The following is an 18,698-nucleotide window of genomic DNA, read 5'->3' as shown; positions in this document are numbered from 1 at the left end:
AACTCTAGTAACTCTAGAAACCCTGAATACCATGGAAGACACAGGCAGACAGGAGGCTTCCTGGAGGCTGCTAGCGAACAAGTGCCAGAAGTCCTGTAAGACTGGGAACAGATAGCAGAGATAAACTAAAAGTCTTAATGCGGTCCTGGAACTTGCAAGCGCACAGGAGTTGTCCTGAAATCCACAGGAGACATTCTGGAGACCATGGACAAGTAGCAGATGTACTGTAAGCTGCAGGCAGACAGGTGACGTCCAGAAGACTGCAGACAGAACTCCAGAGTAACTAGAAAGTCTGAATACAATAGAAGTCAGGGTGGCTCAGTGGTTAGCACTGCAACCTTGCAGCGCTGTGGTCCTGGATTCAAATCCCACCAAGGACTACATCTCCAAGGAGTTTGTATGTTCTCATGATTGCGTGGGTTTCCTCCCGGTACTCTGGTTTCCGTCCACACTTCAAAGACCTACTGATAGGGAACTTACATTGTGAGCCCCAATGGGGACAGTGCCAATAATGTTTGTAAAGTGCTGTGGAATTAATGGTGCTATATAAATGAGTAAAACAAATAAATAAAAAATAAAAAGTCACAGACGGATAGTGTTTTGGAAACCACAGGCAGACACATAACATAGGTCCTAGAAAAACGGGAATAGGTCGCAGACGGAACTTTGGAGTCAGTAGGAAGTCTGAATACCTTGGAAGCTGCAGGCAGACAGGAGTTGACCTGGAGACAGCTAACTGTGATACTGGAAGGTGCAGACAGAAGAAGTCCTGTAAACTGAAGCCAGCAGTGGTACTGAAAGCTGCAGACAGGTAACTCGGACTGGAAATCACAGGCAACCTGGAGACTTGATAGAGACTGTAGACAGAAACTGTACACAGACAAACTAAAAGTCTTACTAGAAAGTATTAATACCAACAGGTGTGTGTCTTGGGAGGACTTATAAAGGCCTAGAAAGTTCAGCACATTATACCTTACTGGGAAACTTGCAATGCCCGACATGGAACACAATACATTTTTGTGGATTGGATTGTAGGAATCAGAGCCCAGATGTGTAACAATATAGTAGTCTGTGTTTCCTCTGTAATGTAAACAGCAGTCTCAATGTCTATTACTTGAAATATAACAGAGTCTTCAATGTGATGTTTTCCTCCCACTGCTTAAAGTAAACCTGTCAGCAGGATTGTGCTGAGTAACCTACAGACACTATCAGGTCGGCGCAATTATACTGATTGGATACTTTGGTTAATGAAATTTGTCTTGTGGTTGTTGTTTAATCTTTATTTTTACTTTTGACTTAATGATATGCTTGTGCTTCGGGGTGTGCCTGTGGGTGAGTTTGTGGGCCGGGCTTTGAGGTGCTCTGCTTAGGTATTCATACTGATGGCTTATGGCAGGTCACTGATCCCTCAGTTACCTGCCCCCTATTTTACATACTGAATATTATATGTGTTGAGAGGTTCCCTTTAAGTATTGCAAGGGTATGTGCACACAGTGAGTATTTGCTTGCAGATATTTCTGCAAGATTTCTGCATTTCCTGGCAGCAAAAATGCCGCGGTTTTGTATGCGTTTTTTGCATGCGTTTTGTACAGCAATGAAGACTTTGTTGAGCGAAGTATATTTAAAATAAAAAGTTTTGTGATGTAATTTCTTAGATCAACACCCCTTTTTTCATTCTGATATGGTAGCATCAGAGTAATGGGATTAGGGCTTGATGTCAGCAGCTGTCATTGACCCCAAGTCCTAGGCTTAGTAATAAAAATGTGTCAGCCGGACACCCTCATTACTAAGTCCCTGCTTACTTGTAAAGTGAATCACAATATGTTGGCGCTATATATATAAAATTATTATATTAATCCCCATGTTACAAGTGAGGAGTCTGCAAGAGAGCATGCTGACAGTGCACATTGCAAGGCGAGCACAGGGAGAGCTGAGACCAGCCCCGCCGCCCCTATAGTGAGGTCACTTTTGGGGGCGAGGCTGGTTTCTGCTTGCCAGTTCTTTCCTTTACTGACAGATGGCTGTGCATCAGTGCTAGGCTGGTTGTCAGTCACACTGCCGCTCTCAATGCTGTGAGTGGTGACTAATTGCTCTGGGCACATCTGCACGACTAAAAGCTGGAAGCTCCTGGGAGAAATAAAGCATTTTTTCTCTGTTAGGGTACTCTCAGTACTGCGGTCATGCACTTTCAAGATGCTATTAACCTGCAGATCTAAATTGTATCTGCAGGTAAATAGCGTTATCTGACCTGACATGTTTCTTTTTCACATAGTGTTGTTCTGACTTTACAGCAGTTTCTATTCTATAAATGTGAAATACAGTACATCTCGTGCAATCCACAAATTGACAAACCCATTTCACATTCACTTCATAGCAAGTGTGCCTGTGTGCTCTGAAATGCAATGGCTGAATTTCAGTCCCAGCTGGCCCTGGGCCTATGAGATTAAAAGGAATCTGTCACCCTATTTTTGGCCTGTAAGCTGCGGCCACCACCATCAGGGGCTTATCTACAGCATTCTGTAATGCTGTAGATAAGCCCCTGATGAAACCTAAAAGATAATAAAAACAAGTTAGATTATACTCACCCAGGCATCCGGTCCGATGGCTGTCGCGGTCCAAGCAAAGGACGACGTCATCTCTAGAAGATGAGAGGCGACGGACAGGACCGCGACACCCACTGACCCCGCCCCTTGGTGATTATAATCTAACTTATCTTTCAGGTTACATCCGGGGTTTATCTACAGCATTACAGAATGCTGTACATAAGCCCCTGATGGCGGTGGCCGCATCTTATAGGCCGAAAATGGGGTGACAGATTCCCTTTAAATGTATGTGCTATTGGCACATGTAAAAACACGTGACAGTCTCTATAGTTTGCTGCAGTGGCCTCCCAGTTTAGAGATTAAGATCTAGGGGGGAATTTGGGACCAGTGACTTCAGAAAACTGGAGTATAAAATTCTCAAATTTAGCACAGAATGTGTACCTCTGTGGCGAGCGTCTGCTTACGCTGAGTCGTTTTTCCTTTTAGAGTGGACCCTCTGGGCCGTGGCACCCACCCACCTTGGGTGAGCGTACCTAGTGAGAACCCACCCCCAGTACAGGAAGTGTCAGGGGCAAGACCAAGGGGGTGAGCCAACACGGCAGCTGGACCAGACGGCCTGCTCAGGGAGACACTATTGAGTGTCTGGCAACAGGACGAACAGGATACGAAACATAAAGCGAAGTCACAGGGTTTCTTCAACAAACGTGGTTTCACACTTTAATCAGGTGCAAGGCATAAACAGGGAATCAGGTGCAGAGCACAAACAGCGAAACGGCAAGGTGCGTGCAAGGGCACGCCAAATGTTCCAGACATAACACATGCTAGAAAACATACCAGAGTCCAGGGCAGGGTACGTGTTAGGGATCACACCAGAGTTCCTCGAAGGATGCGTGCTAGGACACGCTAGAGTCCAAGACATTGTGCGCGCTAGGAGACACGCCAGAGTCCAAAGCAGGGTGCGTGCAAGGAGACACGCCGTGGTCCAAGACAGGTGCGAAGGCATCGGACTCCGGAAGACTGGCAAGGACTGACAGGATCCAGGCATCAGGGTGCAGTCATCTGGTTCCGGACCTCTGGCAGCAGTCGGCAGGCTTCGGGAATCCGGCAGGCAAACCAGGAGACGAGGCAGGGTGCGTGCTAAGAGACACGTCAGGTTCAAGGACGGAGGGGCATGCCAGGGACAGGTTCAGAGCAGAGTCCTGCGCGTGCAGAGGAACACGCCAGGGTCAGGTTCAAGGACGGAGGCCTGTGCATGCCGAGGGGCATGCCAGGGACAGGTTCAGAGCTGAGTCCTGCGCGTGCAGAGGAACACGCCAGGGTCAGGTTCAAGGACGAGGCTTGCGCATGCTGAGGGGCATGCCAGGGACAGAGTTTAAAAGCAGAGTCCTGCGCATGCCGAGAGGCATGTCAGGGTTCAAGGCAAGGTATAGACTAGGACCTGTGCGTGCTAGAGGGCACGACAGGGTACATGGCAAAACCTGCACGTACTTTTACAGAAGCACGGGGAGGTATGCCAAGGGGCAGGCGAGAACCTGCGCATGCTATAGAGAGCACGTAGAGCACAGTGCAGAATCAGTGTAAAGTGCAAGAAAGCACAGAGAGCACGGCTGGGGCACTGGCTAGCTGATTGGTCTGCAGCACTGACTGGCGGGCAAGACTACAGCAAACCCGGCTGAGGCATAGCAGGCGACACAGCTGTCACTAACCGATGAGCACGGCTGAGGCACAAGCAGGAGGCTAGGAAGGCCAGGCGCATGCAAAGGGCACACGAAGCAACAAAGCAAGACAAGAAACAAGGCAGAGCTAGGCAGGTACAGAACACGGAGCGGAAACTTGGGCAGAAACACAGATCAGAGCGAGAACAGAGCTAGCAGCAGAGCGTAAGCCGAAGCCCAGAGCCGGACCAAGGCAGAGCCTTGGGACTAGTCAGAGAACGTGCTAGAGAGCACCATAGAACAGAGAGCAGGAATGGCGCGTGAGCCAGGAGGCACAACAGGGCACCATAGGTCAGAGCACGGAAAAACAGGCAAGGACAGAGAACAGAGGAGGGAACACAAGACTGAGCATAGCGAAGGCAAGACATGGCAGAAACAGGCAAGGCAGAGAACACCAGAAGGACAACAAGTCCAAGTAGGTCAAGGACGAAACATAGCACAACGGACAAACATAAGACAAGGCACGGGACAAGAGACGGAGTACAAGCATAAGACAAGGCACGGGACAAGAGACGGAGTACAAGCAGTGAGCGTGTGCAAAGATGCACAACAGAGCAAAGTGCAGGGGCACAGAATACAGGAGCGACCCAGCAGACCAAGCAGCCATGCAGGGAAGCAACACGATACTTAGGCCCTGAAAATAGGGAGGGGCGGTCTGATATAGCAAAAGTACTTCCGGGTCAGGACCAGGGAGGGACTTTGGGTTCAAATTCTCCAGGATCGTAGTGAGCATCGTTAGAACAGCCTGGGTAGAACCATAGAGAAGGTCACATGATCAGGGTTTTCCAGGAATACAGCGGATTGCAGAATCAGAGCAGGGCTGGAACATAGGAAAGGTCACATGATCAGGGGTTTCCAGTAATACAGCGGATTGCAGAATCAGAGCAGGGCTGGAACATAGGAAAGGTCACATGATCAGGGGTTTCCAGGAATACAGCGGATTGCAGAGTCAGACAGAGACGAATGCGGCATGACAGACATGGCGGACATGACAACCTTTTGTGTTTCACATCTGCTCTGTCACTTATCTGAAAGTGGGTGAAATGTACCAGAGACACATAACCTAATGAGACCCTGCATATCTACGGTAATTAAAAAAAAAACCTCCAGGTTATGACAGGAGTAGATTTCTGAATTTGTCACCCAAGCATCTCTATGTGCAAAATTCATTAGTAGGAGTTTGCCTCTTATTATATTTAGCACATCTTATTCCAGTGGACTTTTGATGAAGACTTGAGTATAAAACTTGATGGTTTTTGACCCCTGTCCAGTGCTGGCTTTACCATTGTTTACTTTTTTCCACATTTACAGATCTCTCGCTACACAATGTATGGCACACCAAAGCGAAGATTCTTGCTCCTTTATGGGACACAGCAAGGACAATCTAAAGCTATTGCTGAGGAGATAAGCCAACAGGCAGAGCAGCATGAATTTATTGCTGATGTGATCTCTCTGAAAGATATTAGCAAGGTGAGATACTAATATGATCATGCATCTAATCACATAACAAGTACGTATTTTATTATTAGTTTTTCATTATCCCTTAAATCATACTTATGAAGATAATCTGAGCAAAACAAAGGAATTCCACTTGCCAGTCTCTTACCTATTCCTTTTTTCACTCTTCTTTTCTCAATATCACACTTGTCACAGCAGCCTTCTGAATCGTGTTTTGTTGACACAAACAAATATTTATTTTTTTTTGCTTGATTCTGCAGGGATTTATGTCTGGGAAAAAAATGGCACATTTAACTGTTTATTTAGTAAGTTGTAGGTAACCCACAATGTTGCAGATAAGATTAACGCTGCTGTATGCAGGCGTTTTTTCTCCTTCGCCTCATTGGGGGACACAGGTACTGTGGGTGTATGCTACTGCCGCCTGGAGGCTGACACTAAGTGAAAAAAAGAGGTTAGCTCCTCCTCTGCCATATACACCCTCGCCCCAATTGCGGGCGGAAAACCAGTTTTTTGCTTAGTGTCTGTTGGAGACACACGTCTGTCTGTTTCCAGACTGATTTTTTATTTTTTTTTCCCTACGAAGATGAGACAGGGGCGACGGACCCTAATGAAACGGTCCGATCTCCCCAAACCAACAACGGGCGAGCACGTGCGAGTGTCGCCTCTAGGTATCCTCTCCCACGACGTGGTGATGCCAGACTTAGCCCTGTCCACCCTAGGGTATTGAAACCCTAGGCTGTACAGAGGCACAAGTGTAGTCCGTGAGGCCCCCACTGCGCCACCAATACTAAGACTGCGGTGTGGCAGAGTGGCGGACGGTCCCTGTCCTCACCCCTTGAAGGGGTTAGATGGAGCTAGGGTGTCTGCACCGTCTTTTTCTCATATAGCCCCCCCCCTCTACCTGAGCTGGAGCCAAAGCACGGAGGAGGGTGGCCTGGGAGGGCTCCTGCAGCGGCGTGGGGCTGGAGCCCTTAAGCTTCTTCCGTGGATACAGCCATAACGCGCTCCCTAGCGCCTGGTAGCGGCGGACCCGGTTTCCGGCCTTTGATATGGTGTCTGGCGGTTCCGCCCACTCCCCTTCTCCATGGGCGGATATTTCAAAATCCAGGCCGTGGCTTCAGCCATCGCAAGACGCGGCTGGAAGTCCCCGCCCCTCGGCGTTGCGTCACGGCGGCCCCGCCCCTCGTGGCCTAGGCAGACACCGTCGAAATTTAGGCCCCGGCTTCAGGAAAAAGCTAGGCCGCAGACGGAAGTACCGCCCCCTGGAATCATTTTTTCTTCCGGGGGCCTGCCCGCAGTTCAGGCGTGCACCTGCTTGAACGGAGCGATGCTCTGCACTTCCAGAGACACAGTGGGCACAGGACTGGGGTAAGTGCTGCCCCCTAGCCCCCCGAGAGGCCATGCAAGGAAAAACTGAGAGCGCCCTCCCCCAGCGTTTTTTTCAGCACGGATGCCTGACAGGTACAGCATGTCAGGAAAAGCTAAAACGCACACGTTTCTATACGCTGCATGAATCTCTTGTCACTCTGCTTTTCCGCGGGCGCAGGACCAAGCGAGTATGCGAAGCTTGTGAGTCCGAACGTGCCCAGTAGCCCTCCCCTGCGACCGAGCCCAGTGTACCGAGTCCCCCGGAATGGGCGTTATCACTGTTGCAATCTATGGCATCAAGAGAGCAATCGAGTCCCTTCGGGCCCCAGATAGGAGCAGGGACAGTGGCTCGCCTGTCTTAGAGGGGTCCTCTACCTCACAGGAGCCTCCGGCCTGCAGGGGCCGCTCTCACTCCTGGCAGATGCGGAGGAAACAAACCCACACAACGTCTCCCGGCTCATCCAGTGCCTCGGCATCTGTGAGCTCTGCTTCTCGCTCTCCATCACCAGCAGTCGATAGCGAGCAAGGCTCGGGCTACGACTCGGACAAACCCCTGGACTTAGATACGCCGGGGGGTCAGGAAACGGTTGACAGTCTCATAGAAGCCGTTAACTAGACTCTGGGGATTGAGGATGAGTCCACCCTGGCTTCGGGCCATAAGGTGTCATTTAAGCGAGTCAAGCGCCCCCATAGAGTATTTTGCACTCACCATGAGTTTTAGGACATAATGCAACGAAATAGAGAACGGCCGGACAGGTGTTTCTCGGGCCAGAAGGCACTCGAGGCGAGGTATCCTTTTGCCCCGGATCTTCGTAAAAAATGGACGGAATCCCCAACGGTGGATCCACCTGTGTGACGCCTGGCTACAAGAACCCTACTATCCGTACCTAGTGGTTCTTCTATTAAGGACCCCACTGATCGCCTCATTGAGAACTTTGCTCGCTAAGTGTTTGAAGCATCAGAAGCAGCACTCTCTCCTTCGTTCGCTGCAACGTGGGTAGCCAAGGCCATGATTTCTTGGTCAGAATCATTGAACAGAGCCTTGCAAGACATAGACCTACCAGTTGTAGTGTCAGAGATCGCAAATCAGATAGCTATGGCGGGCGACTGCTTCATCAATGCTTCGTTAGATGCGGCCAACTGCGCGGCACTTGCAGCAGCAAATATAATCTCCATTACGAGAGCTCTATGGTTGAGGACATGGGGCCGATTCAGCTTCAATTAAGTCCTTGACATCGCTACCATACCAGGGCGGCCGCCTATTCGAAGAAAAGTTAGATCAGCTCATCTCCGACTCCACAGGCAGGAAGAGCGGTTTTCTCCCTCAACAAAGGGTCAAACTGCCATTTCATCGCCAGTTTCAAGCATGTTTTCAGGCTTTTCGCAACCCCGGGTGGACAACAGCGGCCAATTCCGCCGCATCAGGTTACCCCAACCAGGATAGGGATCGACAGGTCTCATATACAGTCATGGCCAAAAGTTTTGAGAATGACACAAATATTATATTTTCACATGATCTGCTGGCCTCTGGTTTTTATGTGTGTTTGTCAGATGTTTTTATCACATACAGAAATATAATTGCAATCATATTATGAGTAGCAAAAGGTTATATTGACAGTTAGAATGAGTTAATGCAGCAAGTCAATATTTGCAATGTTGACCCTTCTTCTTCAGGACCTCAGCAATTCTCCCTGGCATGTTGTCAATCAACTTCTGGATCAAATCCTGACTGATAGCAGTCCATTCTTGCAAAATCAATGCTTTTATTTTGCCTGAATTTGAAGGTTTTTGTTTGTCCACCCGTCTCTTGATGATTGACCACAAGTTCTCAATGGGATTAAGATCTGGGGAGTTTCCAGGCTATGGTCCCAAAATCTCTATGTTTTGTTCCCTGAGCCATTTAGTTATCACCTTTGCTTTATGGCAAAGTGCTCCATCATGTTGAAAAAGGCATTGTTGATTGCCAAACTGCTCTTGGACGGTTGGGAGAAGTTGCTCTTGGAGGACATTCTGGTACCATTCTTTATTCATGGCTGTGTTTTTAGGCAAGACTGAGAGAGAGCCCATTCCCTTGGTTGAGAAGCAACCCCACACATGAATGGTTTCAGGATGCTTGACAGTTGGCATGAGACAAGACTGGTGGTAGCGCTCACCTGGTCTTCTCCGAATAAGCCATTTTCCAGATGTCCCAAACAATCGAAAAGGGGATTCATCAGAGAAAATGACTTTACCCCAGTCCTCAGCAGTACACTCCCTGTACCTCTTGCAGAATATCAGTCTGTCCATGATGTTTTTCCTGGAGAGAAGTGGCTTCTTTGCTGCCCTCCTTGAGACCAGGCCCTGCTCCAAGAGTCTCCGCCTCACAGTGCGTGCAGATGCACTCACACCTGCCTGCTGCCATTCCTGAGCAAGCTCTGCACTGCTGGTAGCCCGATCCCACAGCTGAAACACTTTTAAGAGACGGTCCTGGCGCTTGCTGGTCTTTCTTGGGCGCCCTGGAGCCTTTTTGGCAACAAGGGAACCTCTCTCCTTGAAGTTCTTGATGATGAGATAGATTGTTGACTGAGGTGCAATCTTTCTAGCTGCGATACTCTTCCCTGTTAGGCCATTTTTGTGCAGTGCAATGATGACTGCACGTGTTTCTTTAGAGATTAACAATGATGCCAAGCACCAGCCTCCTTTTACAGTGTCCAGTGGTGTCATTCTTACTTAATCATGACAGATTGATCTCCAGCCCTGTCCTCATCAACACCCACACCTGTGTTAATGGAGCAATCACTGAAACGATGTTAGCTGGTCCTTTTAAGGCAGGGCTGCAATGATGCTGAAATGTGTTTTGGGGGATAAAGTTCATTTTCTAGGCAAATATTGACTTTGCAAGTAATTGCTGTTAAGCTGATCACTCTTTATAACATTCTGGAGTATATGCAAATTGCCATTAGAAAAAATGAAGCAGTAGACTGTAAAAATTAATATTTGTGTCATTCTCTAAACTTTTGGCCATGACTGTAGAACCAACCCATTGGGGAGGATGCGTACTAACCAGCCCAGGTCGAGGGGATCCAGGTCCCAAAGATCTTCAGCCAAATGACTCGAGGCATTTACCAGGTGACGCCATCAAGGTAGGCGGCCGTCTACTCTTGTTCCACCACGTCTGGCTCGATGTCGCACACGACACATGGGTGTGAGAGCTGGTGTCCTCAGGGTACAAGATAGACTTTGTCAAGCACCCCCCAAGACAATTTTTTCTTTCCCGGCTTCCTATGGGGAATACCCGGGCAAGGGCTCTACTAGGATCCATCGATTTTTACTCCGGCACAACGGAATTGTTATTCCCGTACTGGAAAACACTTAGGAATAAAATCTTTGGATTTAAGTGCGCTGCCAGACAAATATTCAGATTCCAATCATGTAGATCTACATGATTGGAATCTGAATATGTGTCTGGCAGCGCAATTAAATCCAAAGATTTTATTCCTAAGAGTTTTATGTGTCGGTCACTGGCGGACCGTTGGATGTGCAGCAGGCTGACAAACTAATCCTACATACTTTGCTCTTTCCTGGAAAGGGTGAGTATATTTCTTTATTAAACCCTATAAGTCACCCAGATAAGACCCTATTGCGCTCTTGTTTTACCTATAGCTTGGACAAATTCGTACTGGAAAACAAGACTCAGGGCTTCTATTCCAACCTGTTTGCAGTCCCCAAAAAGGACAGGACTGTCAGGCCCGTTTTGGACCTAATGCTCCTGAACAAATTTATCAGGATCAGACATTTCCGGATGGAGTCTCTCCGTTCAGTCATATCGGCAATGGGGCAAGGAGAATACTTGGCCTCTATCGATATCCAGGACGCCTATCTACATATCCCCATTTTCCCTCCACATCAAAGATTTCTACGCTTCGCCAGAAACGGTCTACATTTTCTTTTCGCAGCACTGCCCTTTGAGCTCACCCCCTGCAGCACGCCCTCTTGTCATCCTAGGACAAGAACCCGTTCACGCTCGATCACCGATGTCGGTTGTCCTCGGACAGTCACTCGAGTGGTGGACGATGAGTTCCTTCCTTCTCCATGGGAAACTTTTTTCCCCCGGACCAGTGGCTGGTGGTCACAACCGACGCCAGCCTCCTCGGCAGGGGCTTGCGGCCGGGGAATGGTCCCCTGACGAAGCCACCTAGAGTGGCGACACGCGTCGGGTCACTGGCTCTACCTGCCCCACTTCACTTCTCATGGGTTTTGTATTGTGCTGATTTGTATGTGTGGTTATCATTTGGGGTGGTTATGGAGATTTTCTCTGTCCACTTAGACCCTCTCTAGCCCCTAATGGTTTGGCTGATCTGGTCTTTGATGTTCCCTATGCCTGATCTTGGGCTGGGGTACCTCTACGCATATATGAGGTCTATTTAGTGTGCATTTCTATCTTTTTTGTACACCTCATAGTGATCAGCATCTTCTTGGGTTTACATTATCCCTTGTACTGTTTTTTGTAATTATTGGGTTGGAATTGCATCATTTTTTCATTGTATTTGTATATTATTGGTGTTTCTGACTCTTAAGTTACTGTCACACTTAGCGATGTACCAGCGATATGACGCAGTCAGGATCGCTGGTACATCACTACGTGGTCGCTAGTGAGCTGCCACACAGGCAGATCTCACCAGCGACATCGTTGGGGACGGGGGTCGCTACTTACCTGTCACACTAGGCGATCCTGCGTCCTCCCGCCCGCGTCCACGCTCTTCTCTCCACAGGAAGCGCCGCAGGAAGCTGACGACGAGAAACAGTCCAGGACGTTCTCGCGCGATCATCGATAACCAGCGGGGGAGCGGGTCGTTGGTAAGTATCAGACACAGCGATATCGCTAGCAATATCGCTATAACGTCACAAGTTATAGCGATATTGCTAGCGATATCGCTTAGTGTGACCGGCCCTTTATGCTCTATATTACCTATGTGTGGGCTTAGTAATTCTCCTATTGAGAATCCTGTTTACATGGACCTAGGGATATAGGCATCATTCTCAGTGAGGGTGATAGTTGGTAGCAGGTGGATTGCTCTATTATGAGCATTGTATTATTTGTGTATGTGTCACATTTGTGACCATTTTTAATGTTTTTTAGAACTTTTGCTGTGTTTAATAAAATTTGTATTATATATGCCATGTCCTTTTCAGGGTCATCCCCTGCTCATGGCCTATTTCTTTCTCTCCTTTTTGTCAAACATATGTACTATTTAGGTCTAGGTTGGATCCCCTTAATTATCCTTTCGGTGGTGCCCCCATTTCTTTGTTCCTCCTGTAAGGCTGGTTTCACATTAGCGGTTTTTTGCGCAGCACATCTTGCGCGTCCATGCGCATACATCATGCGCACCTATGTTTAACATGAGGGGGCGCATGGTCTTGCGTTTGCACGCGTTCGTATGCGTTTTTGGGTGCATGCTTCTTTTTTAAGGTGTGCGCCCAAGCGCGCCAGACACAGCCTGTTGCATTTTTGGGTCCGTCCAACGGCGTAAAAAAAAACGCATGCGCACACTTGCACATGGAATGCATCAAAATAACGCATTATAGTCTACACATGCGTTTTAAGAGTTAACATGACTTGAAACTGGTTAAAACGCTTGCGCCTAAAAAACGCAAACGCATGCAAAACGCATGATGCGTTTTTTGCATGCGTTTCTATTGCGCACGAAGCGCTGCGCTAAAAAATGCTAATGTGATAGTAGCCTAAGGCGTTTGGGTCGTCATTAGTGTTGAGCATTCCGATACTGCAAATATCGGGTATCGGCCGATATTCGCTGTATCGGAATTCCGATACCGAGTACCGATATTTTTACAATATCGGATATCGGAATCGGAAGTTCCCATAATGCAAAGAGCCACTGCTGTGGCTCTGATTGGCTGCCGAAATGACGTCATCATGATGCGCAGTCTGTGCGCATCATGATGCGCCGTCAGTTCGGGCCTTCCAGAGGTGGGGGGGGGTCTATGCCGACTGCCCGTGGTTCTGTACCGGCCTGCCGGGGGTCTGTGCCGACTGCCCGGGGGTCTGAGCGGACTGCCGGGGGTCCGTACCGGCCTCCCGGTGGTCCGTGCCGGCCTCCCGGTGGTCTGTGCCGACTGCCCGGGGGTCTGTACCGGCCTGCCGGGGGGCTGTGCCGGCCTGCGGGTGGTCTGTGCCGACTGCCCGGGGGTCTGAGCGGACTGCCGTGGGTCCGTACCGGCCTCCCGGTGGTCCGTGCCGGCCTCCCGGTGGTCTGTGCCGACTGCCCGGGGGTCTGTACCGGCCTGCCGGGGGGCTGTGCCGGCCTGCGGGTGGTCTGTACCGACTGCCGGGGGGCTGTGCCGGCCTGCAGGTGGTCTGTTCCGACTGTCCGGGTGTCTGTGCGGACTGCCGGGGGGCTGTGCCGGCCTGCCGGTGGTCTGTACCGACTGTCCGGGGGTCTGAGCAGACTGCGGGGGTCTGTGCAGGATCGTCCGATGGGACTACAAGTCCCATCGGGCGATGCCTGCTACCATGACGGTGATTGACACATTAGCCAATGATGGGACAGTAGTAGTCCCATCATCCGGCTAATGTGTTGAATGTACAAAAAAAAAAAAAAAAATCCCTGCTACATACATGCTACATACATGCTACATACATGAAACATATACTACATACATTCTACATGCTACATACATGCTACATACATGCATACTGCATATATACCACATGCATGCAACATACATACATTCTGCATATATACCACATGCATGCAACATGCATACTACATATATACCGGGGATCTGTGCCGACTGTCCGAGGGTCTGTGCCGGCCTGCCGGTGGTCTGTACCGACTGTCCGGGGGTCTGAGCGGACTGCCGGGGGTCTGAGCGGACTGCCGGGGGTCTGTACCGGCCTGCCGGGGGGCTGTGCCGGCCTGCCGGTGGTCTGTGCGGACTGCCGTGGGGCTGTGCCGGCCTTCCGGGGGGCTGTGCCGACTGTCCGGGGGTCTGTGCAGGCTGCGGGGGTCTGTACCGGCCTGCCGGAGGGCTGTGCCGGCCTGCCGGTGGTCTGTACCGACTGTCCGGGGGTCTGAGCCGACTGCCGGGTGTCTGTGCCGGCCTGCCGGGGGGCTGTGCCGGACTGCCGGGGGGCTGTGCTGGCCTGCTGGGGGGCTGTGCCGACTGCCCGGGGGTTTGTGCCGACTGCCCGGGGGTCTGTGCGGACTGCCGTGGGTCTGTACCGACTGTCCGTGGGCCTGAGCGGCCTGCCGGGGGTCTGTACCGGCCCGCTGGTGGTCTGTACCGGCCTGCCGGGGGGCTGTGCAGGTTGCGGGGGTCTGTGCAGGCATCGTCCCATCGGGAGATGCCTGCTACCATGACGGTGATTGACACATTAGCCAATGATGGGACAGTAGTAGTCCCATCATCCGGCTAATGTGTTGAATGTAAAAAAAAAAAAAAAAAATCCCTACTACATACATGCTACAGACATACTACATGCTACATACATACTACATGCTACATACATGCTACATACATACTACATGCTACATATATGCTACATACATACTACATGCTACATACATGCAACATATATACTACATGCATACTACATGCTACATACATGCAACATACATACATACTGCATATATACCACATGCATGCAACATGCATACTACATATATACCACATATATACTACATGCATGCAACATGCATACTACATATATACCGGGGGGCTGTGCCGACTGTCCGGGGGTCTGTGCCGACTGCCCGGGGGTCTGTACCGGCCTGCCGGGGGGCTGTGCCGGCCTGCCAGTGGTCTGTGCCGACTGCCCGGGGGTTTGTGCCGACTGCCTGGGGGTCTGTACGGACTGCCGTGGGTCTGTACCGGCCTGCCGGGGGGCTGTGCCGACTGCCCGGGGGTCTGTACCGGCCTTCCGGGGGGCTGTGCCGGCCTGCCGGTGGTCTGTGCCGACTGCCCGGGGGTCTGTGCGGACTGCCGTGGGTCTGTACCGGCCTGCCGGGGGGCTGTGCTGGCCTGCCGGGGGGCTGTGCCGACTGCCCAGGGGTCTGTACCGGCCTTCCGGGGGGCTGTGCCGGCCTGCCGGTGGCCTGTGCCGACTGCCCGGGGGTCTGTGCCGACTGCCCGGGGGTCTTTGCGGACTGCCGTGGGTCTGTACCGACTGTCCGGGGGTCTGAGCGGCCTGCCGGGGGTCTGTACTGGCCTGCCGGGGGTCTGTACCGGCCTGCCGGGGGGCTGTGCTGGCCTGCCGGTGGTCTATACCGACTGTCCGGGGGTCTGAGCAGGCTGCGGGGGTCTGTGCAGGATCGTCCGATGGGACTACAAGTCCCATCGGGCGATGCCTGCTACCATGACGGTGATTGACACATTAGCCAATGATGGGACAGTAGTAGTCCCATCATCCGGCCTATGTGTTGAATGTAAAAAAAAATAAAAATACATACTACATACATACTACATGCTACATACATACTACATACATGCTACATACATACTACATGCATGCAACATACATACATACTACATGCATACTACATGCATGCAACATACATATATACTACATATATACTACATGCATGCAACATGCATACTACATATATACCACATATATACTACATGCATGCAACATACATATATACTACATGCAACATGCATACTACATGCATGCAACATACATACTACATATATACCACATGCATGCAACATGCATACTATATATACCACATATATACTACATGCATGCAACATGCATATATACTACATATATACAACATGCATGCAACATATATATAATACATATATACTACATGCAACATACATACTACATACATACTACATATATACCACATTCATGCAACATGCATACTACATATATACTACATATATACTACATGCATGCAACATATATATAATACATATATACTACATGCAACATACATACTACATACATACTGCATATATACCACATGCATGCAACATACATACTACATATATACTACATGCATGCAACATACATACATACTACATATATACCACATGCATGCAACATACATACTACATATATACCACATGCATGCAACATGCATGCAACATGCATGCTACATATTTACCACATATATACTACATGCATGCAACATACATATATACTACATGCAACATGCATACTACATGCATGCAACATGCATACTACATATATACCACATATATACTTCATGCATGCAACATACATACTACATATATACCACATGCATGCAACATGCATACTATATATATATATATATACCACATATATACTACATGCATGCAACATATATATAATACATATATACTACATGCAACATACATACTACATACATAGCACATGCATGCAACATGCATGCTACATATGTACTACATGCATACATTCATATATATAATACATATATACTACATGCAACATACATACATACTACATACAGAATGTACCACATGCATGCAACATGCATACTATATATACCACATATATACTACATGCATGCAACATACATATATACTACATATATACCACATGCATACAACATGCATACTATATATATACCACATATATACTACATGCATGCAACATACATATATACCACATATACACTACATGCATGCAACATATATATAATACATATATACTACATGCAACATACATACTACATACATACTACATATATACCACATGCATGCAACATGCATACTACATATATACTACATATATACTACATGCATGCAACATACATACATACTACATATATACCACATGCATGCAACATGCATACTACATATATACTACATATATACTACATGCATGCAACATACATATATACTACATACAATACATTCATACAATACATACATATAGACATACAGTACATATAACATAGAGTACATACCATCACTTGTCACTTTGATCCCCGAAGCCATTGTCGTCTATGGAATAAAGATTAAAATAACAAAGCACAAATATACTCACCCCTGATCCGCAGAAGTCCACGGGTGTCCCACAACGATCTTGCGTGGAGAACTGCAGCATCAGCTGATGCTACCGTTCTCTACGGGGCCCAGGAAACCAGTGTCGGGAGGTAGGTATCCTTCCGCCCTGTATTCCTCCGCCAGTGTAAAAAAAAAAAAAAAGTCCCTAGTCTCACTTTATGGCAAAAGCTGCATGGGAAATTTTTCACACAGCAATGCCATGAAATGAGACTAGGGACTTTTTTTTTTTCTTTACAGTGGCGGAATACAGGGCGGAAGGATACCTACCTCCCGACACTGGTTTCCTGGAGCCCGTAGAGAACGGTAGCATCAGCTGATGCTGCTGTTCTCCACGCAAGATCGTTGTGGGACACCCGTGGACTTCTGCGGATCAGGGGTGAGTATATTTGTGCTTTGTTATTTTAATCTTTATTCCATAGACGACAATGGCTTCGGGGATCAAAGTGACAAGTGATGGTGAGTATGTACTCTATGTTATATGTACTGTATGTCTATATGTATGTATTGTATGAATGTATTGTATGTAGTATATATGTATGTTGCATGCATGTAGTATATATGTAGTATGCATGTTGCATGCATGTGGTATATATGTAGCATGTATGTATGTTGCATGCATGTAGTATATATGTAGTATATATGTAGTATGCATGTTGCATGCATGTGGTATATATGTAGTATGTATGTTGCATGTAGTATATATGTATGTTGCATGCATGTAGTGTATATGTGGTATATATGTAGTATATATGTATGTTGCATGCATGTAGTATATATGTGGTATATACAGTGGGGCAAAAAAGTATTTAGTCAGTCAGCAATAGTGCAAGTTCCACCACTTAAAAAGATGAGAGGCGTCTGTAATTTACATCATAGGTAGACCTCAGCTATGGGAGACAAACTGAGAAAAAAAAATCCAGAAAATCACATTGTCTGTTTTTTTTTCATTTTATTTGCATATTATGGTGGAAAATAAGTATTTGGTCAGAAACTAAATTTCATCTCAATACTTTGTGATATATCCTTTGTTGGCAATGACAGAGGTCAAACGTTTTCTGTAAGTCTTCACAAGGTTGCCACACACTGTTGTTGGTATGTTGGCCCATTCCTCCATGCAGATCTCCTCTAGAGCAGTGATGTTTTTGGCTTTTCGCTTGGCAACACGGGCTTTCAACTCCCTCCAAAGGTTTTCTATAGGGTTGAGATCTGGAGACTGGCTAGGCCACTCCAGGACCTTGAAATGCTTCTTACGAAGCCACTCCTTCGTTGCCCTGGCGGTGTGCTTTGGATCATTGTCATGTTGAAAGACCCAGCCACGTTTCATCTTCAATGCCCTTGCTGATGGAAGGAGGTTTGCACTCAAAATCTCACGATACATGGCCCCATTCATTCTTTCATGTACCCGGATCAGTCGTCCTGGCCCCTTTGCAGAGAAACAGCCCCAAAGCATGATGTTTCCACCACCATGCTTTACAGTAGGTATGGTGTTTGATGGATGCAACTCAGTATTCTTTTTCCTCCAAACACGACAAGTTGTGTTTCTACCAAACAGTTCCAGTTTGGTATCATCAGACCATAGGACATTCTCCCA

General features: G+C 48.2%; 1 protein-coding gene across 3 annotated transcripts in view; it reads left to right on the top strand.

Annotated features, from left to right (window-relative positions):
• MTRR (5-methyltetrahydrofolate-homocysteine methyltransferase reductase) overlaps positions 1-18,698 on the top strand; it is a 700,332-nt gene that overhangs the window by 87,644 nt on the left and 593,990 nt on the right. For all 3 annotated transcript variants that reach the window (XM_073564571.1, XM_073564570.1, XM_073564569.1), the window contains exon 2: positions 5,570-5,728. In XM_073564571.1, coding sequence (XP_073420672.1) covers positions 5,570-5,728 — 159 coding nt within the window. The remainder of the gene's footprint in view (positions 1-5,569; positions 5,729-18,698) is intronic.

This window comes from Dendrobates tinctorius, unplaced genomic scaffold (genome assembly GCF_039654945.1).
Source record: "Dendrobates tinctorius isolate UK_male_01 unplaced genomic scaffold, ASM3965494v1 ptg000460l, whole genome shotgun sequence".
NCBI classification, from domain to species: Eukaryota; Metazoa; Chordata; class Amphibia; order Anura; family Dendrobatidae; genus Dendrobates; species Dendrobates tinctorius.
The sequence above is the reverse complement of the archived record's forward strand: the minus strand, read 5'-3'. Positions and strand labels throughout refer to the sequence as shown.